This window comes from Euprymna scolopes, chromosome 28 (assembly GCF_053919585.1).
Source record: "Euprymna scolopes isolate OS-2025 chromosome 28, ASM5391958v1, whole genome shotgun sequence".
Taxonomy (NCBI): Eukaryota; Metazoa; Mollusca; class Cephalopoda; order Sepiida; family Sepiolidae; genus Euprymna; species Euprymna scolopes.
In genome coordinates this window covers 56,488,349-56,510,943 of record NC_136509.1, presented here as the reverse complement: position 1 = coordinate 56,510,943, position 22,595 = coordinate 56,488,349, and the positions used below count along the sequence as shown (strand labels likewise).

Sequence of the window (22,595 nt, the reverse complement as noted above, 5' to 3'; positions counted from 1 at the left end):
TGATGATCTCAGAAAGAAGATTTTTTAATTAAAAAAAATCTGACTGAAAATAAGGAAGTTATGACTATTTTTGTCCTTTGTGCATGTTTGGATATTTTTCTCTCTTTATTTGTGTGTGTGTTTTGTCACATTTTTACACTACTTTTCCAGTAAAAATGTCATATCTTTGTTAAAACATATTAAGTAATGAAATTTACCATATAAGTGTATTTTTATGCAAGGAATCAGAATATGACACTAAAATTTTCCAGAAATTAATGGTTTCCGTGAAATCTACAGTAAATGCACACCTACTTCTCTGATGAGATCCCTGATGGCTTCCCAGTCAGCTGTCTTATAGTACCTGGTCATTTTGAGCAATGGCTCTTCAGCTTTGGTTTACAAGTTTAGGGTGATTTCTACCATTATCACAGCATGATCAGCATTCCTGAGTGGACTATGGGCATTTGTTACACAATCATTGGGAACTGTGGTCAGAAATAGATCTACAAGTGAGGCTTGTTGATCTTTTCAATCTGGAAAATGGGTCAGAAACGTAATTGTCTATGATAGGGAATGAGATATAGAGAAACTATGTGTTATGCTACCACCTGCATTTGTGTAAGTAGAGAAACGAAGCCAATTACTATGGTGGACATTAAAGTCACCAAATATGTGTACTTGCATGTTAGTATCAAGGGAGAGTGCTGTATCTATGCTGTTAGAGATTTGGCTGATTCGAGTACAGTCCCAGGTCAAGGGAGAGCAGTAGAGAAAATATAAATAGCTACACCATATTGCAGATTAAGTCTAAAGCACATGAAGGCCTGGTCGTCTGATTCAAGTTTGGATTCTCTAGTTAAGGGGAGGGTGTTTCGAATATAGATTCCAAGTCCGTGCATATGTCAATCATTTATGGCAAAGTGGGAGATAACCAGGCATGTTAAAGTGGTTAGAGGGGATGGAAGAGTGTAGGTTAGTTTCACTTAGCACTAAGATATTCGAGGTGTTTGTTAGGAATGATTTAACATCATCTAAATTTGTTCTAAGCCCGCAGATATTTGTGAATGCAAGCCTCAAGGGAGAAGGCTTATTGGTTTTGTTTGAATTTACGCCTGGTTTAATCATAATTTTTGATTGAACTGTTATTTTATTTCATTTAAAAGTTTCAGTTTTAGAGTGAGAGGTGCTGGACAAAGTGGTTGTGTAGAATACCAAGCATGCAGCAAAAAGTAGACCATCAGCCAACTCTTTATCTACAGGATTGTAACCATGGGAAAATCCACCGGAGATGGGTGTAAGGTTCCTTCCCATGTGCAGCATGGCACTACAACCATCCCGATATTATACAACTGATGATGGAGCAATCGCTCTAAGCACTACCAAAGAGTTATGGCTACTGCATTATCAGTCAGTATACAGCAGCCAGACAAACTGTCAAACCAGTACCCTCAACCTATCAGACAAAAAATCAACCCAATTCAACTGCATCGGCATATATGGCACTCAAGCACCCCCAAGATGTCCAGTTTTAGGGAATGGGGATGTGGTGGGAGTGAAGAACGGGGATCATTGCCCTCGTCAGGAAACAAGGTCAAACATTGGGAGTCTATCAAGTCCCTGTGATTGCACTTCTGTGCCTGGCTAATAGGCAAAGAAGGAGTATGAAAGCCGAGCGATAAGCAGAGTTTATCTACTTCTTAAGCAGGTTTGCAAGCCAGTAATTTGTTTGAATTACCAGCTCTAGGAAAGTTGTTGACAAGATTGAAGAGGCTTCCCTCCCCTTTATTTAGAGCCAAAATGTATGAGGTCAGTAGCACAGGTTTAGCTCCAGAGTTTTTCTTCTCCTAGACCGAATGATCAGAGAAGATCTACGAGTCATCAGCACCAAGAGGGTTAGCCCGTGCCTGGGTCCTAAACCAGGTATTTCTAAGACCCTGCATGGATAGTTATGATTAGTTGAGTTAGTACTAAAGGTTATATATCTACTGAAAAGTTACACTCCTCAAAATAATTGAAAAGGATTTTACTTTGCTTTCCATTTCATTGTTAATGGAAAAGAGGGGGTAAGTAAATAAATCATGTGATGGGAACATTTAGATTTGCAACTGATTGATTTAAGAGAGGAATTAATATTATAGTTAAAATATTGCTCATATATTAGTTTAAAAATACGATAAAATGTTCAAGTATGATTCAAAGTGATATTAGGAATTAAGATAAAATTAGATGTATGAACCCTGGATATTTAAGTTGATACGGGGAAAAATAAAATGTATCTACTCATATCTACTCAATATAAATTTAAGTAACGTTATATGATTAAAACTACATTTCAGTACAGGTATAACTAGAAGTAAGGTATAAGCTATGGAAAATTCAATATGAATAATTAGATATAAATAGCAATATGGACATATTTACAGTAGATACAGGCATATAGAAATTGTAGATATTAAGTATATTACTTAAATAAAGTTCTTCTGGCCTAAATATAGATAAATCCTCCTTTCATTAAATTCGGAAATGGATTTTGCATAATCATGAATCGTAGCTCTTTTTTTTTTTGTATTAATTTGACTTAAAAGAAATGGTTCAAACTAAAGTTAAAATACAGTGTTAATGTACATTAAGATTCAAAAGATGGTGTTAGAGTATAAGTAAGGGGTTTAAACAAGTTAAAATAATATCAATAGTGCAGAACATATATGCAGTGACTTGAAGTCAGAATAATTTTTTATTTTCAAACTATCAATGATTTTTCCTGTTTTGGAGGTGACAGAATACAAATTGCAGGCATTTAGACAAACAAAACAAAAAAAAAATAAAACATGATCTTGTAGGCCTGTTTTTCCTTTAGGTCACATTTGTCAAAGAGAAAAATACAAAACGACAAACATTTGATTAAAATGTGGAGAAATTAAGAGTACAAAAGATAAAATGTTTGCAATGCTTAAGTATTAAATGAATTCCAGAAAGTATAATAAAAAACTTATCATTAAGTCTCAGAGAGAGACTCAGTTTTCATGCTTTCCTCCTTAGATGGCAATGCTCAAAAGGACTTGATTCACGTGTTTGACCTACCGAGCTTCTCATTTAAAAGATATGGCCATGATGTAGTGGTAGGAGGGTAGTCTTTTATCCAGAATATTGGTGTGTGTGTGTGTGTGTGTGTGTGTGCATATATATATTTTTTTTTTTTCTGAAAAAGTAGAATCTTCTTTTTCTTAAATTGGCAGCTAGAAAGACATTTATGACTAGAATTACAATTCAAAAGTTGAGTATATTTGAAAACCAGTATTTCTTGAAGAAATTACTATTTTATAAAAGAACCACAAATGGTATTAACTTTAATTTTAAGCAAGTATTTTTTCTTCAAAATAAGCCTGTAAACAGAAACATATTTTATAAAACTATCGATTATTATAGAATTATCAGTGGTAGACAGCTACGATTCACCTATGCATGGATTATTGTTGGCACATATGAGCTAGTGTATCAACCAATAGTCTCTGCCATATTAGACAGGGTCCAAAAAGAATTTCTAATCTAATAAGTCCTGCACTGTCAACCAAGCTCCAACCCCTGTCCGATCACTGCAATGGTGTATTCCTGTGTTTGTTTTACAAGTATTTTAACATACTATGCTAATGAAAAATATTTTAACGGACTATGCCAATGAAAAATATTGGCCAATTTTTGTACCTACTTTTATAAAATTAATTCTTTTTTGTGAATTTACAGTGTTTTTTGCAAACTTTTACTTATTAATTATTTTTACACTTAATGTGTATTTTTGTAGAAATTGCTTCTATATTTTCATAGAGAAAGATATTTTTAGCTCAAAACCCCAAATTATTATGTCAGTATGAATGCATATATGAAGGCCTATGTACAAATTGATCAATTAGTATTGGAAACACAAAAATTCAGTTCCAAAAAATTTAATAGATTTCCTTAAAATAAAGTGACAAATTAAACGAAGAACAAATTGACGCAAGTGGAGAACACTCGTCACTGAATGCAACCAGATATTTTGTGTGAAAAGGAATCAATCAAAATTCTAAAAGCTGTTAAAATTAGATCAACATTTCTACTGTTTGTGTAGAGAATCAAAACATGACCGTCTCAACTTACACCCCCCACAACAATCTACCAACCAACGACTGCTAGAATCTCATGACCACTAAAAGAAGATAACTGAATACTTTAGCATATTCTACATATACACATGAATCGATGAGTTACGTTTGTTGCAATCACAAATAAAATTTAGAAAAAGCTAAAATATTCTGAGGGAGAATATTTTTTATAAATTTTATGCAATAATAAATCTCCCTTTTTTTCAGATGATTACATTTGTTGCTGATTGTCATTAGTTGAATTGTTTTTATTTTTATCATGAATGTCTGTAACACTTTAATACATTTCCAACAATTTCTTTCAATCTAAAAGTATATAAGTTCATAAATGAAGAAGAAAGGAATTCAAAGTGAGAAAACTTCATAAATGCAATATCAACATAACATCAATACAATATCAACATAACATCAATACAATATCAGCAGAGCACAGAAAGTTCTACAACTGATCGGATGCAAAGGTGGTTTCAGAAAATTTGTACTCGTAATGAGTGTCTGGAAGATGAGGAAGAAATTAGAGGATGATGCACTCTTAGTAATCAATGTTTGGTGGATGTTGTTGAACAAAGCCAACGTGAAATTGTCAGAGAATTGTTTAAGGTACTTGATGTCAGTATTTCAACAGTGTCTGACCATCTGAAGCAAATTGGTTAAGATGAAAAAGATTGCATGAGCTTAATGAAAATTAATCATATTAAAAACTCACCTTTGTATGAAAGACTTGTTCTGAATTTGGTTTAAATGTATTGCATTCATCAGAAATGGCGACTTGTGGGTATAATCCACTGCAGAGAATAATCTTCAATAAATTGATCTGGTGTATTGTAAAATTTTCACTTTTCATACTCACTTGCTGCAACATTATAAAAACGTTTTTTATTGTACAAAATAGTAAAAAGATGATTTTGAGACAAAATCCTTGCTGAAAGTAATATTTAGTATATGTCTATATGGATATATGATATAAATAAATTTTAAAATAAAAGTATTTAAATATTTGTAATATTTTTTAAGTGTGAAACACATTTCTGATTAGAAAGATCAAAATCTGATTTTATTCGAAAGAGAAATACAAAACTTTAAGATAGCCAGAAACTTTAGAGAAATACAAAACTTTAAGATTGCCAGAAACTTTAGAGAAATACAAAACTTTAAGATTGCCAGAAACTTTAGAGAAATACAAAACTTTAAGATTGCCAGAAACTTTAGAGAAATACAAAACTTTAAGATTGCCAGAAACTTTAGAGAAATACAAAACTTTAAGATTGCCAGAAACTTTAGAGAAATACAAAACTTTAAGATTGCCAGAAACTTTAGAGAAATACAAAACTTTAAGATAGCCAGAAACTTTAGAGAAATACAAAACTTTAAGATTGCCAGAAACTTTAGAGAAATACAAAACTTTAAGATTGCCAGAAACTTTAGAGAAATACAAAACTTTAAGATAGCCAGAAACTTTAGAGAAATACAAAACTTTAAGATAGCCAGAAACTTTAGAGAAATACAAAACTTTAAGATTGCCAGAAACTTTAGAGAAATACAAAACTTTAAGATTGCCAGAAACTTTAGAGAAATACAAAACTTTAAGATTGCCAGAAACTTTAGAGAAATACAAAACTTTAAGATAGCCAGAAACTTTAGAGAAATACAAAACTTTAAGATAGCCAGAAACTTTGAGAAATACAAAACTTTAAGATTGCCAGAAACTTTAGAGAAATACAAAACTTTAAGATTGCCAGAAACTTTAGAGAAATACAAAACTTTAAGATTGCCAGAAACTTTAGAGAAATACAAAACTTTAAGATTGCCAGAAACTTTAGAGAAATACAAAACTTTAAGATAGCCAGAAACTTTAGAGAAATACAAAACTTTAAGATAGCCAGAAACTTTAGAGAAATACAAAACTTTAAGATAGCCAGAAACTTTAGAGAAATACAAAACTTTAAGATAGCCAGAAACTTTAGAGAAATACAAAACTTTAAGATTGCCAGAAACTTTAGAGAAATACAAAACTTTAAGATAGCCAGAAACTTTAGAGAAATACAAAACTTTAAGATAGCCAGAAACTTTAGAGAAATACAAAACTTTAAGATAGCCAGAAACTTTAGAGAAATACAAAACTTTGAGAAATACAAAACTTTAAGATAGCCAGAAACTTTAGAGAAATACAAAACTTTAAGATAGCCAGAAACTTTAGAGAAATACAAAACTTTAAGATTGCCAGAAACTTTAGAGAAATACAAAACTTTAAGATTGCCAGAAACTTTAGAGAAATACAAAACTTTAAGATTGCCAGAAACTTTGAGAAATACAAAACTTTAAGATAGCCAGAAACTTTAGAGAAATACAAAACTTTAAGATAGCCAGAAACCTTAGAGAAATATAAAACTTTAAGATTGCCAGAAACTTTAGAGAAATACAAAACTTTAAGATAGCCAGAAACTTTAGAGAAATACAAAACTTTAAGATTGCCAGAAACTTTAGAGAAATACAAAACTTTAAGATTGCCAGAAACTTTAGAGAAATACAAAACTTTAAGATAGCCAGAAACTTTAGAGAAATACAAAACTTTAAGATTGCCAGAAACTTTAGAGAAATACAAAACTTTAAGATTGCCAGAAACTTTAGAGAAATACAAAACTTTAAGATTGCCAGAAACTTTAGAGAAATACAAAACTTTGAGAAATACAAAACTTTAAGATAGCCAGAAACTTTAGAGAAATACAAAACTTTAAGATAGCCAGAAACTTTAGAGAAATACAAAACTTTAAGATAGCCAGAAACTTTAGAGAAATACAAAACTTTAAGATTGCCAGAAACTTTAGAGAAATACAAAACTTTAAGATAGCCAGAAACTTTAGAGAAATACAAAACTTTAAGATAGCCAGAAACTTTAGAGAAATACAAAACTTTAAGATAGCCAGAAACTTTAGAGAAATACAAAACTTTAAGATTGCCAGAAACTTTAGAGAAATACAAAACTTTAAGATTGCCAGAAACTTTAGAGAAATACAAAACTTTAAGATTGCCAGAAACTTTAGAGAAATACAAAACTTTAAGATAGCCAGAAACTTTAGAGAAATACAAAACTTTAAGATTGCCAGAAACTTTAGAGAAATACAAAACTTTAAGATAGCCAGAAACTTTAGAGAAATACAAAACTTTAAGATAGCCAGAAACTTTAGAGAAATACAAAACTTTAAGATTGCCAGAAACTTTAGAGAAATACAAAACTTTAAGATAGCCAGAAACTTTAGAGAAATACAAAACTTTAAGATAGCCAGAAACTTTAGAGAAATACAAAACTTTAAGATAGCCAGAAACTTTAGAGAAATACAAAACTTTAAGATAGCCAGAAACTTTAGAGAAATACAAAACTTTAAGATAGCCAGAAACTTTAGAGAAATACAAAACTTTAAGATAGCCAGAAACTTTAGAGAAATACAAAACTTTAAGATTGCCAGAAACTTTAGAGAAATACAAAACTTTAAGATAGCCAGAAACTTTAGAGAAATACAAAACTTTAAGATTGCCAGAAACTTTAGAGAAATACAAAACTTTAAGATAGCCAGAAACTTTAGAGAAATACAAAACTTTAAGATTGCCAGAAACTTTAGAGAAATACAAAACTTTAAGATTGCCAGAAACTTTAGAGAAATACAAAACTTTAAGATAGCCAGAAACTTGAGAGAAATACAAAACTTTAAGATAGCCAGAAACTTTAGAGAAATACAAAACTTTAAGATAGCCAGAAACTTTAGAGAAATACAAAACTTTAAGATTGCCAGAAACTTTAGAGAAATACAAAACTTTAAGATTGCCAGAAACTTTAGAGAAATACAAAACTTTAAGATTGCCAGAAACTTTAGAGCAATACAAAACTTTAAGATAGCCAGAAACTTTAGAGAAATACAAAACTTTAAGATAGCCAGAAACTTTAGAGAAATACAAAACTTTAAGATAGCCAGAAACTTTAGAGAAATACAAAACTTTAAGATAGCCAGAAACTTTAGAGAAATACAAAACTTTAAGATTGCCAGAAACTTTAGAGAAATACAAAACTTTAAGATAGCCAGAAACTTTAGAGAAATACAAAACTTTAAGATTGCCAGAAACTTTAGAGAAATACAAAACTTTAAGATAGCCAGAAACTTTAGAGAAATACAAAACTTTAAGATAGCCAGAAACTTTAGAGAAATACAAAACTTTAAGATTGCCAGAAACTTTAGAGAAATACAAAACTTTAAGATTGCCAGAAACTTTAGAGAAATACAAAACTTTAAGATTGCCAGGAATTTTAGAGAAATACAAAACTTTAAGATAGCCAGAAACTTTAGAGAAATACAAAACTTTAAGATAGCCAGAAACTTTAGAGAAATACAAAACTTTAAGATAGCCAGAAACTTTAGAGAAATACAAAACTTTAAGATAGCCAGAAACTTTAGAGAAATACAAAACTTTAAGATAGCCAGAAACTTTAGAGAAATACAAAACTTTAAGATTGCCAGAAACTTTAGAGAAATACAAAACTTTAAGATTGCCAGAAACTTTAGAGAAATACAAAACTTTAAGATTGCCAGAAACTTTAGAGAAATACAAAACTTTAAGATAGCCAGAAACTTTAGAGAAATACAAAACTTTAAGATTGCCAGAAACTCTAGAGAAATACAAAACTTTAAGATTGCCAGAAACTTTAGAGAAATACAAAACTTTAAGATTGCCAGAAACTTTAGAGAAATACAAAACTTTAAGATAGCCAGAAACTTTAGAGAAATACAAAACTTTAAGATTGCCAGAAACTTTAGAGAAATACAAAACTTTAAGATAGCCAGAAACTTTAGAGAAATACAAAACTTTAAGATTGCCAGAAACTTTAGAGAAATACAAAACTTTAAGATAGCCAGAAACTTTAGAGAAATACAAAACTTTAAGATTGCCAGAAACTTTAGAGAAATACAAAACTTTAAGATAGCCAGAAACTTTAGAGAAATACAAAACTTTAAGATTGCCAGAAACTTTAGAGAAATACAAAACTTTAAGATAGCCAGAAACTTTAGAGAAATACAAAACTTTAAGATTGCCAGAAACTTTAGAGAAATACAAAACTTTAAGATAGCCAGAAACTTTAGAGAAATACAAAACTTTAAGATAGCCAGAAACTTTAGAGAAATACAAAACTTTAAGATTGCCAGAAACTTTAGAGAAATACAAAACTTTAAGATAGCCAGAAACTTTAGAGAAAGAAATTTCTAGAGGAGACATCTATTTTTCTCCGTAAAATGGCAAATTTTATGGTAAAACCTCAATATTAATTGATGTATTTTAACAAATTTCAAAATTCCTTTGCATAGCGAAATTATAAAATTTGTGCATATCCATTCAGATTCATTTTAAATTAAGATTTCTGAAAAATTTATTTTAAAAACAAAAATCTTTCAAGATAAAATTTACACAAAATTTTAATTTTCTAAATATTCTTTATTTAAATTTTTTAACAAAGTTTCATATATGAAAATAAAGCTTTTTAATAGGAGTATATTGTTCTCATTGTATTAGCTATGACTGTTCTTAGCTATTATCACCTTTAGTAAGCATTGAACCTTCAACTTTCAGAAGATTGTTACTTATTAATTGTTAATCAATGCTGCTAACCATTAGGCTATGGGTTCATGTAGACAATTATAGGATTAATCTTGGAACCTTAAACCTAATTTTATTTAAAAGTGTAGTATTATTATGTATTACTATAAATTAATATTATTTTTTTTACTTTCTGACTGCTGTTTTAATCTACTATTTTTTAATTATTTGTTCCCATATTGTATTTAGTTCTATGCTAGGTTTACTTAGCGATTGTTACACAACTTAGCTTCCGCTTCTTTAAATCGCCTCACTCGCCATCATCCTTCTATGTCTATAATTTTTACTTTGTCTCAATCAACTTTTCAATTTATCCACACATTCTTTACAGGTTCCCAAGTTTGTGATGCATCTGAAAAAAACTCAGGTTACATCAGCTTAAAATATGAAAATAACAAAAAATGGAAATAGATACCTGAATAAACGAATACAAATTATAATTTTCATTATATATATATATTAGCTTATATAATCAATTACATAAGCTGATATTCCTATCCTGGTTGTTAATTATTGATAATTATTAATTCTCATCAAAAAATTTCTGAAACAAATATTTTTGTTATAAGTTTACTAGCTTCATCACCACTAAATAATTATTAAAAAATGCATCCTGTTAAATTATAAACATTTATATAATCTTTTTGTAAACATAAGTATTAAGAAACAATATTCTCATAATATTTAGATGTAAACTGTCAACAATATTTATCTATCTCTCTCTCTCTCTATATATATATATATATATATATATATATATACACTAGCATTTCAGCCCGGTGTGTCCGGGTGTTTGGATGTGTATGTTGAGCAAAAAAAAAAAAAAAAAAGGAAAAAAAGTGGCTCAAACCCGTACCGCAAAGGAGGAAAAGAATGGGAAAAAAAATCTGATGTCTATGCTGTTACGACCACCGCCAACCTGGAAGCGACATTTTTTTAAATTAAGGCTAGACAATCAAAAGGAGAGGATAACTTTAAAAAATATCGGCGAAAAAAGTGACCCCCCCCCCTGTAAAAAAGTGCCTAGTTGAAGGTGAAGATATTAATGTTTTTAGCCAATTTTTCAATATTTGTCGTATGAAAAGTCGAACTTTAAAACGATACTGATCTTGGTAAAATCCGTCGCCTCTGTCAAAAGTTTTAGGCAGACATGCAAACATACATACATACATACATTTATATATTGGTAACTAAAAATTTTCGACCCAAACTGATGAAAAAGTTTGCACTATCTCTGAATACCCTTTATGTAAAATTTCAAATATTTAGACCAGAAATTGTCTGGGTAATTGAGTAGAGACCGAAGCGGTCAATTTTTTTTAACTTTGACCCCTATTATGACCCCTTAACATTTATTCTTTTGGGGGTCAAATCAAGTTATTAAGTTAGATCCATGTCCAAGGAACCTATATCTAAAATTTCCATTATTTATACCCAAAATTGTCGGAGAAGTTTGGTAGATTCTCAAAGGTCAAATCGTTGAACTTTGACCCCTTAACAGACAAATTTCTGACCGAAAACTGATCACATAGATTTTCCCAAATCTCAGTACCTTGTATATCAAATTTCGAGTTTGTAGACTAAAAATTGACAGAGTTATTGTGTAGGGAAATGTACACAGACACCTTCACTTATATATATATATATATATATATATATATTAAATAAAAGATGAAGAATAAGAGTTATATATATTATATCATCAGATCAATAAGGAGAAAATAAGAGAGGAAAACCTCTTTAGGCCATGGTATTTCGAAACTAAATGCATCTCCTCAGAAGAGTAGAAAGGTCAGTATTATACAAAAATACAATATAGTGTAACAAGAGGCGTAGTATTAACTTTGACCTTGAATGGACTGGGTACAGAACCTAGGGTCATTCAGGTTGTCCCCATCCCTAAAAATAGAATTAGGAAAGGTTAGGAAGAAGAAGAAAAGAAAGGAAAGAAAAAGAGGTCTAAGAAATATACACTCCCTTATGAATATAAAACGCTGGGAGTAACAGCTTAACGGGAGTGAGAAAGAGTGAGCTAGTAGCTTCCACAGGCAGCCTTTCTCCCCGGCGGATTTGTTCAAAGGCGTCGTAAGAACTTTAACCTCAACCCACTATCACCAGAATCCACCTACTACCCAACTTGGTCATCCCTATTACTACGACGGAGGGTAAAGTACTTTTGTTTATCATTTGATCAAACGTCTTGAATATCATATTATATATTAAGTTCCGAGAATAGATTATTGCTTTGCCTAGTTTTCCCCACTATAATTACCTTCCTCTTGTTACCCTTTTTCCCTCATATTTTAATATTGTGTTCATCCCCTTTTGTCCTGTTTAAATACTACTTTCATAAATATTTCTGTCAGCCTATCTTGTTTTGGTATGTTTTGTGTCTTTAATAAATTCCCTATTTTTATATAAAATACCTGCTTCTTGTATTTTTATAACTCTCCCTCAAAACCTTTTTCCCTACTCTTGCTTACGATAGCAAATACTGTGTTACGGCGTTGTGATTAGCCACCGCACCCATAACAGTTGGGGGCTCGTGTCCGGGATTTGTGCAGATAATTTGGGAGGGCTCTCGCTCGCAAAAGTACTAGAAAAAAGAGAAATTAAATTATAATAACCATTTGACGTACTAAGTGGGCTCTTCTATTATCATGTCTTTTTCTGTAGAGAATTTTTTAAGTTTAGCCGACCTGGGCGAAAAAGTGAATGCAGTAACCAAAAGTGATTCATACCCGATTCCCAGAATTGATGATTGTATCGACAAAGTTGGCAAATCAAAATATGTCAGTAAATTCGACTTGATGAAAGGTTATTGGCAAGTACCTTTAACCGATAACGCTAAGGAAATTTCAGCATTCGTGACTCCCGATGGACTATACCAATACAAGGTTATGGCATTCGGAATGAAAAACGCACCAGCAACATTTCAAAGGATGATGCATTCCCTTCTACAAGATATTCAAGGATGTGATGTATACATTGATGATGTAATCGTGTACAGTATGACTTGGAACGAACATTTACACATCATAAGGCAACTCTTCCGTAAGCTAGAAGAGGCTAACCTGTCTGTGAACTTAAACAAAAGTGAATTTTGTCATGCAAAATTAAATTATTTAGGCCATACTGTGGGCCAAGGACAAGTTAAACCCATCACCGCAAATGTGGATGCCATTCTCGAGTATCCTATTCCAACCAACAAGAAACAATTAATGAGATTTCTCGGTATGGCAGGATTTTATCGGAAATTTTGTAAAAATTTCTCATCTATAGCAGGTCCTCTCACGGACCTCCTTAAAAAGGATGTAAAATACAAATGGAGTGAGACCTGTGATGCGGCTTTCAACAAAATAAAATCAACACTCATGGAGGGCCCAGCTCTCGCAACACCAGTTTTTACAAAACAATTCAAACTACAAATTGATGCCAGTGATGTCGGAATGGGTGGTATCTTAACCCAAGAGGATGATGAAGGTATCGACCGAGCAATTGGGTACTTCTCCAAAAAGTTGAACACTCACCAAAAGAACTATTCAACCATTGAAAAGAAATGTTTATCATTATTGACGACACTACAACACTTCGACTTCTATCTCAGCGTCACCATGTACCCTGTTCTGGTCTTTACCGACCATAATCCATTAACTTTCCTTGCAAAGATGCAAAACAAAAATCAGAGACTGACAAGATGGAGCCTTCTCCTACAAGAATACAACATTACCATCAAGCACATTAAAGGAAAAAACAATATTATTGCAGACGCACTATCTAGAGTATAATGTTACAAATGCGTTCTCCTTTGCCGACTTATTATTTTACAGAATATTGTTGGAACTGATTGCCTTAAAATCATGTGCACGTAACTACTAATATATTTTTTGCTTTTGTTGTTGTTGTAAAAGTTTTTCATTTGTAACTCAAAACTTTTACTCTGAAGGGGGGAAGTGTAACAAGAGGCGTAGTATTAACTTTGACCTTGAATGGACTGGGTACAGAACCTAGGGTCATTCAGGTTGTCCCCATCCCTAAAAATAGAATTAGGAAAGGTTAGGAAGAAGAAGAAAAGAAAGGAAAGAAAAAGAGGTCTAAGAAATATACACTCCCTTATGAATATAAAACGCTGGGAGTAACAGCTTAACGGGAGTGAGAAAGAGTGAGCTAGTAGCTTCCACAGGCAGCCTTTCTCCCCGGCGGATTTGTTCAAAGGCGTCGTAAGAACTTTAACCTCAACCCACTATCACCAGAATCCACCTACTACCCAACTTGGTCATCCCTATTACTACGACGGAGGGTAAAGTACTTTTGTTTATCATTTGACCAAACGTCTTGAATATCATATTATATATTAAGTTCCGAGAATAGATTATTGCTTTGCCTAGTTTTCCCCACTATAATTACCTTCCTCTTGTTACCCTTTTTCCCTCATATTTTAATATTGTGTTCATCCTTTTTGTCCTGTTTAAATACTACTTTCATAAATATTTCTGTCAGCCTATCTTGTTTTGGTATGTTTTGTGTCTTTAATAAATTCCCTATTTTTATATAAAATACCTGCTTCTTGTATTTTTATAACTCTCCCTCAAAACCTTTTTCCCTACTCTTGCTTACGATAGCAAATACTGTGTTACGGCGTTGTGATTAGCCACCGCACCCGTAACAATAGATAAAAGCTGACTCAAGAACATTTGGATTGGAAATGAACGAAACATATATTAAGATATATTAAATACAAGAATAAAATCATTAAGATATAACTAGAAAGAAGGAATTAAGCATACATGAAAAGGAAAAAAAAATTTAATAAGAAAAATAATCAAAGTATAAAAAAGAGAATTGAAAAAGTAAAAAATGGAAGAGCCCTATTTTCTTTTTACTATTACTTATATACTATATAAGTAATAATAAAAAGAAAATAGGACTCACTAAGGAATAATAGGGATCATTAAAGAAGAATAGACAATAAAAGAAAGGGAAGGAGATGAATGAAAGTTAAAGGTAAAGAAAGTAGAAATGGGAATAGAAAAACATATAAAGGATACAGAAATACATATAAGCAAAAAAATCATATGTATAATAAGTAAAGAAAGAATTAAAAACCCAAAAGTGAATGAAAGAAAATCCAAACTTTAAGAACCCCATAGTAAAGTCCTTAAAATGGTAAAAATTTTATAAAAGTCTAAGTAAAATCCTTAGAATAGGGTTCTGGAGAGAAAAAGTTGGCAACTGTTTAAAAATCTAAAAGATTAAGGTAAGTTGAACGTAAAATACTGGAAAGAATTCCCATATAGGAGGATCGACAAAACAGTTTCAAGAGCTGATAAAGTCTCCTTCATGTCAGGGTAAATATTGAGGTAAAAATTGGAGCATAAGAAAGATGATGTAATAGTTCTTTTTGAGAGAAATTATATAATTCTTTTTCTCCAACCCTTCCATTTTTTTACTTTTTTATTTTATTTTTTATATTTATAATTATTTTTATTGTTAAAATATTTTCCTTGTTCTTAAGTCACCTTCTATCTATATTGTATATTTTAAATAATTCTTCTTCTATTTTGGTGAGAAGCATTTAGCTTCAAAATGCCATGGCCTAAAAAGGCTTTTCTCTCTTATTCTTTCCTTGTTGATCTAATGATATAATAAAGTTATATGTAACTTTATTATATTATCTTTTATTTAATATATATAATTGCTCCTCTTAACAATGTTGACCTTTCTCTATCTTGATAAGTTTGCTTTGTTAAAGATATATTCTTTGCTAGCTTAATATATATATATATATATATATATATATATATATATATATATATATATATATATGATGTTACTTACCTGCAATTGATTGAGATCATGAAGCATTCGAAATTCCAGATCATCTATATCGTTGCATTCTTTTGATTCATCTTCATCATTATCACTTTCTCCTCTTATGGAAAAATCCTTTCATTAATTAAAAAAAAAATGAATTTATTAATCAAATTTTAAACAACAAACATGCAATGTCAACAAATAAGAAACAATAATTCAATTTTAAGCAAATTTTTACAATTTTCAATTTCAAAACTGAATATACAAAATGTGTATTCAAATGTTTTTGTTTACACTATTAATAATTGTAATCAGTTACAATTTTTTGATGTAATCTGCTTTTAATGTCTAGTCAATGTTACTAATGTTACTGGCAATTTTTAATGAAATGTTTCTTTTCTGACCATATGTCACACCATCACTACAAACATTGTTATGTGCAACAATAAAATATTCTCCATAACATGTACACAACTAAATAGCTAAATTGAATATCCAACTTGATAAGATTTTTAAAAAGATCCAATAAAAAATGCTCTAAAGATCAGTATCACAGAAATTCATTATAAAAACTGCAATAAAATTTTGAACAATTTGAATCATTTTTCCTTTATTCTATTGCTCCAAAAAGTATTGCATGCTTAATCCTCCTGTGTCAAATTTTAAGAGATGTGTTCAGATGTGACAACAGTACTGTTGTCACATCTGAACAGATGTTGTTCAGAGAATCCTTTCCTGCTTTAGCAAAGTACAAACTGACTTTGGAATCTAGTGAGAGATGTTTGTTTCTCTTCCCTACAGTCGCTTTCTTACAGAAGAGATGTTGTTAGTCTTTCTATGCTGTATTGTTATTTTCATAGTAGGCACTCGATTGAGCCCAAATTTATGGTTCCTCTCCCCTGTAAAACATTCACAACAAAATCTCAGTTAGCTACAACAACTGTCAAAAATTTCCTTTTTTTTTCTGTATATCTAAAATAAAACAGAGCTTCCATGAGCAAAGTTTATTCCCTAGAACTACCCATCTGTAGAACACTATACCACAAGGCTGCTGACTACATAATCATATTCAAGTTCAATGTAAACAAATGCTCAGTTTCAGCCAATGTTACTAATAATCATGGTGTTATCCACTTGATAAACACATTAACTTTTATTCTTAAATGGCCTCTGGGCCTTGATACGTGATGACTCATTAATAAATAAAAACTTAGATCATTATTAATGATTGAATCTTAGTTAATTTTATGAAGCCTTAATTGAATTAATTGTATTCTTTTCTGAGTTAATTCTTTAGAGATAATTTTTATGCTAGAGTATGTTATTGTCACATGATTCCACACATTCAGAAACGAGACTGTCTCTTATTGGTATGATCTTTAAACTGCTTTGTTTTTTAGCATGCTTTTCAAAACTTGAAGAAACTTGTCTGTTATGTTTATTCTTATTATTAAGTCAATCAACTCTCAGACAATGGTTAAGAAATTATATGATTTTGTTTATATTTTTCTCAAAGCTTTTACCACTGAGAATTTTGTGACTCATACGTAACTTTACATTTCCATTCATTCACACAATTTTATTTAATCTCTCTACTAACTTGTCTATTTTATATTGCCATTTCTTGTTTGGGATTTTCTTTGCATCAGTATGAAACATTTTTTATTTTTGCTGACACATGAGACACAATCAGTTATACAAAATTACATACAATTGTTGCCAAGTGAGCAGAGAATATTCCCAATAAGTAAAAATGATAAAATAAATATTAAATATCATAGTTTATAGCAAAAACTGAAATTCAATTATTTTAAATTTCAGTTGATGCAGGTAATGAGGAAAAAGTTTTAATTGTAATTTTCCTTTTAATTTATTAAAAGGAAAATTATAATTTGTGTGCTTATTCTATTAATCCAACCATATTCAGGGTTTGAAAAAAATTTTACTTTCTTTTGAATAAAACTGATGAAACACTGATGCTTGAATATATATTTTGATACTGGTGTTATTTGCGAACTGGACGTATCTAAACGTCTACTTGCTGCCTGGAACTTGATGGAAAATGCCGGATGATGCCGAGCATTGCAAGCAAATCTTATCAACACTACCAAAACAGAGAATAGTAAAATTCATCAAATACTAATTACAATGAAAACAATGTAACAAAAAAAAAAAAAAAAAAAGGGAATCTATATATATATAAGCGAAAATGTATGTATGTATGTATGTTTGTGTGTCTGCTAAAAACTTTCGACCGACGGAACAAAAATTCATAAACTTGGTCTCATATGAAAGCCCCACCCTCCAGACGACAAATTGACAAATTTGGTATCATATTAAAGGTCCAACCTTCGGATGAAAAATATCGAAATTTTGGCCCCACGGTCAACTCTAAGTTAGTCATGTGGCCGTTTTTCTGCAGGGGGGGGGGGCCAAAAAAACAACATTTTTTCGTTTTTCCTATTGTACTACAAATCTAATGATATTTATACATACTTGAAAAAATACTTTGTCATGATGTGACATCAGCACGCTTTAATGGCGACTTTTAATACATACATTAACCGCCTTCAAAGGGTAAATTGATATTATAACTCCGGTATTTATCGCATATAAAAGCATAGAATCCAAAATTTAAACGAAAAGCGAAGGGGGGGGGAGATAAAATTATGAGTGATTGAAATTTTTTACCAATGAAGATCGAGTTGCTATATTTTTAAATGTAAACAATGCCAAACAAAAACAAACTGGCATTTTCTTTTTAGTATTAGTAACAATATGATGTGCTAATTCTGTGGAGGGGGGGGGGGAGATCTGAACACTTAAATTCTAAGTCAGATACTACACTTTGATCCTAGCCAAAAGACCAAGTAACCGTATTATATAGCGTAATTTCATACCGAACAATATATTCTATTAAAAAAAATGCATTTTATAAATTTATCATATACTACATTGACACAAGATGTCACATTCCAAAAATCATATGGCTGAACAGCTGATTCCAAATAACAGGTAATGAATCAGTGCAAACATTTCAGAAATCACGTAAATATATCAAGTAATCCTGAGTTAAGGAGGAAGGGGATTAAAGTCAATTGAATGTTACACTTAGGAATTCATGTTGAAGTCACATGTACGAGCAGGATACCCGGCGTCAGCTGGGATTGGATGAGATAGGCAGATATATGTACTAGCAGAATACCTGCGTCACCCAGGATCGGATGACATAGGTGGATATATGTACTAGCAGAATACCCGGCATGGCCCGGGATCAGATAAGATAGGTGGATATATATAATAGTAGAACACGCTGCGTTGCCCGGGATTGGATAACTTTTGACTGACGGAACAAAAATTCACAAACTTGGTCTCATATGAAAGCCCCACCCTCCGGACGACAACTATCGAAAAATTGGCCCAAAAGGACCATCAGAAGTGCGTCAACTGATCGATTTTCTGCAGGGGGGGGGGGGGAAAGTGCCATTTTAATGTTAAACATTACATATTTTTAAATCGATTTATAACTGCCCCCAAAAATACGGGCGCCAACTCTTCTACATAAAGTGTACACAGGGCCGTTTATTTTGGGTCAACTTGTATTTAAAACCCGCTGAGTCATGTCACGTGATCTTGACGTCAGCAAGCTGTAATGACAGTGTGAATTTAAAAATATTGTTGTTATCGGTAAAAAATTTTTTAACCTTCACACAAGCTAAACTATGAACGTTCGTTTTTCTGTTTTCTTTTTCCATCACATTTTCTTTTCTTGTTTTTCAGATTTTTACATTTAACATCGTTCGTTTGCCTTACGTTAGTTTTTTTTTGTGTTTTTTTATCGATTTTTTTAAATCATTTTAATATTTAATATTTACTTTGCTTATTCTTATGTTTTGATTGCCCCCCCCCTCCCCCAAAAAGCACACACACCTCGAAACACCCGGGCAATGCCGGGTACCCCCCGCCAGTCTATATATATAAAAGCGAAAATGTGTGTATGTACATATGTGTGTTTGTATGTCTCACAAAAACTTTCAACACGGGTCACAGATTTTTGCCAGATAGGTATCATTTTAAAGTTCCAACCTTTGCCCGACAAATATCGAAAAATTGGCCAAAAACATTAATTCCTTCATCCTAAAATCAGATTTGTACAGGGAGGGGTGCCGAAAAAATCATTCCTTCATTTTTTCTGCTCCTGCTACTACGACAATGACGTCATGCTTGACCTAGAAAACGTTGACGTTAGTTTAAAACCACCTGCAAGTGTTTTTAAAGTTTTAATTTTATCCGTTCTCAGTTGTATGTCTCTTTGGCGTAAGGGTAACGTGTCGGGCATTACCCTAACCCTAACCCCAGGTACCCCCGATAGTCTATATATATAAAAGCGAAAATGTGTGTTAGTGTGTGTGCATTTTTGTATATATCCGCCAAAGGCTTTTTTTGTCAGGCTTCTCGGTCAGCTCACTCCTTCTTGAAACTTTTTATATAACGTTTAAATCATAATATCTACGAGTTATGACCGGGGGTCGCATCTATTTTTAATTTGCCTGACTTTAACGGGCTATTTTCGAGATTTTTTTTTGATTGCTGCATTTTTGTTATGCTTTTCAGTATAAAATAGCAAAAACTGGCTTGCAGGTGTGTCATGTTTCAAGGTTAAACATCACATGACTTAACTTTCTCTCTCCTTGTGGCCAAGATGGTTAGATCTCAGGCTTTTTTTCCATTTCATTTCCACCTTCACGTCAAGGCTTCAGGGTTCAAGCCTACCTTCCTACTAAAACTTTTTTTTTCTTTAACACCTCAAAACACCCGGCCAATGTGTTTTTTTTAAACAGGGTTGTTTTTATTTACCCCCACCAGATGCACACCTCCAAACACCCAGGAACGCCCGCTAGTCTAATATATAAAAGCGAAAATGTGTGTTTGTGTGTGTGTGTGTGTCCACCAAAAACTTTCGACAGACACAACCAACATTGAAAATTTGGTATCATATTAAAGGTCCAACCTTCGGATGAAAAATATCGAAATTTTGGCTCCACGATCAATTCTAAGTTAGTCATGTGGCCGTTTTTCTGCAGGGGTGGGTGGGGGGGGGCAAAAAAAAACAACATTTTTTCGTTTTTCCTATTGTACTACAAATCTAATGATATTTATACATACTTGAAAAAATACTTTGTCATGATGTGACATCAGCACGCTTTAATGGCGACTTTTAATACATACATTAACAACCTTCGAAAGGTAAATTGATATTAATACTCAGGTATTTATCGCATATAAAAACGTAGAATCCAAAATTTAAACAAAAAGCGAAGGGGGGGGGAGATAAAATTATGAGTGATTGAAATTTTTTACCAATGAAGATCGAATTGTTATATTTTTAAATGTAAACAATTTCAAACAAAAACAAACAGCCATTTTCTTTTTAGTATTAGTAACAATATGATGTGCTAATTCTGTGGAGGGGGGGGGGCAAAGATCTGAACACTTAAATTCTAAGTCAGATACTACACTTTGATCTTAGTCAAAAGAGCAAGTAACCGTATTATATAGCATAATTTCATACCGAACAATATATTCTATTAAAAAAAATGCATTTTATAAATTTATCATATACTACATTGACACAAGATGTCACATTCCAAAAATCATATGGCTGAACAGCTGATTCCAAATAACAGGTAATGAATCAGTGCAAACATTTCAGAAATCACGTAAATATATCAAGTAATCCTAGTTAAGGAGGAGGGGGATTAAAGTCAATTGAATGTTACACTTAGGAATTCATGTTGAAGTCACATGTACGAGCAGGATACCCGGCGTCAGCTGGGATTGGATGAGATAGGCGGATATATGTACTAGCAGAATACCTGCGTCACCCAGGAATGAATGACATAGGTGGATATATGTACTAGCAGAATACCCGGCATTGCCTGGGATCGGAATAGATAGGTGGATATATATATACTAGTAGAATACCCTGCGTTACCCGGGATTGGATAAGATAGGTGAATATATGCACTAGCAGAATACCTGGCGTTGCCCAGGATTGGATGAAATAGGTGGAAATATGTACTAGCAGAATACCCGGCATCGCCCGGATTGGATGAGATAGGTGGAAATATGTACAAGCAGAATACTCGTCGGTGCCCGAGATGGGATGAGATAGGTGGATATATGTACTAGCAGAATACACCTTACAATTCTTAATATAAGGCAATTTAAAATTTTGAAATATAAAAAGGGGGATAGTATTTTACTATTATGGAATACGGTCCATGCTGAAATAAAAACATTATTATTTAGAAAACCGTTCTTAGTATTGGGGAGGGGATGTTTATATGTTCTCTATTTACACCTAAAAATTTCCTAATTCTTAATATAAGGCAATTTAATAATTCTTAATATAAGAAGGGGGATAGTATTTTACTATTATGAAATACGGACTGTGTTGAAATAAAAGCATCATTATTTAGAAATTCATTCTTAGTATTGCGAGGGGATGTTTTTTTATATGTTCTCTATTTACAACTAACAATTTCTTAATTTTTAATATAACGCAATTTAATAATTCTTTATATAAGAATGTAGCAAGATCTTGGGCGATACCAGATGGTCTTGTTTTTCAAACAGAGGAAGAGAAGGTAGAAGAGGAAAAAAGAAAAATGTCCCTGGAACTTTATCAAGAAAAGAAGAAGATAATAGATAATAATTGTTCTTTAAGCAGTTTTAATTTCCATTTTGTACTTATGTAGCGATAAGAAGAGGCAAAAATGTCCATAAGAAATAAAATATTTCAATGGGGGAAAAAATAAATAAATATGATAATGAGATTCTTCAGTTTGGCAGAAAAACAATACAGGATCATTTTCTGGTTGAGTTTTGAAAGAACAATTCAGATATTATAGAAACAATGATTTAGGTTCAAAATGTCTGCTTTGGTGTCTGAGACATTTTGTCATTTGGGTCCACCTGTTGTATTTAACTACCAGGCCACCAAGCCAGTGATAAGTT

At 31.8% G+C, this 22,595-nt stretch overlaps 1 protein-coding gene across 2 annotated transcripts in view; it reads right to left on the bottom strand.

Annotated features, from left to right (window-relative positions):
- Positions 1–22,595, bottom strand: part of LOC145249647 (putative ATP-dependent RNA helicase DHX34) — a 150,681-nt gene that overhangs the window by 20,291 nt on the left and 107,795 nt on the right. For both annotated transcript variants that reach the window (XM_080111412.1, XM_080111413.1), the window contains exons 21-22: positions 15,600–15,707; positions 4,828–4,974 (exon numbers count right to left, since the gene is read on the bottom strand). In XM_080111412.1, coding sequence (XP_079967538.1) covers positions 4,828–4,974; positions 15,600–15,707 — 255 coding nt within the window. The remainder of the gene's footprint in view (positions 1–4,827; positions 4,975–15,599; positions 15,708–22,595) is intronic.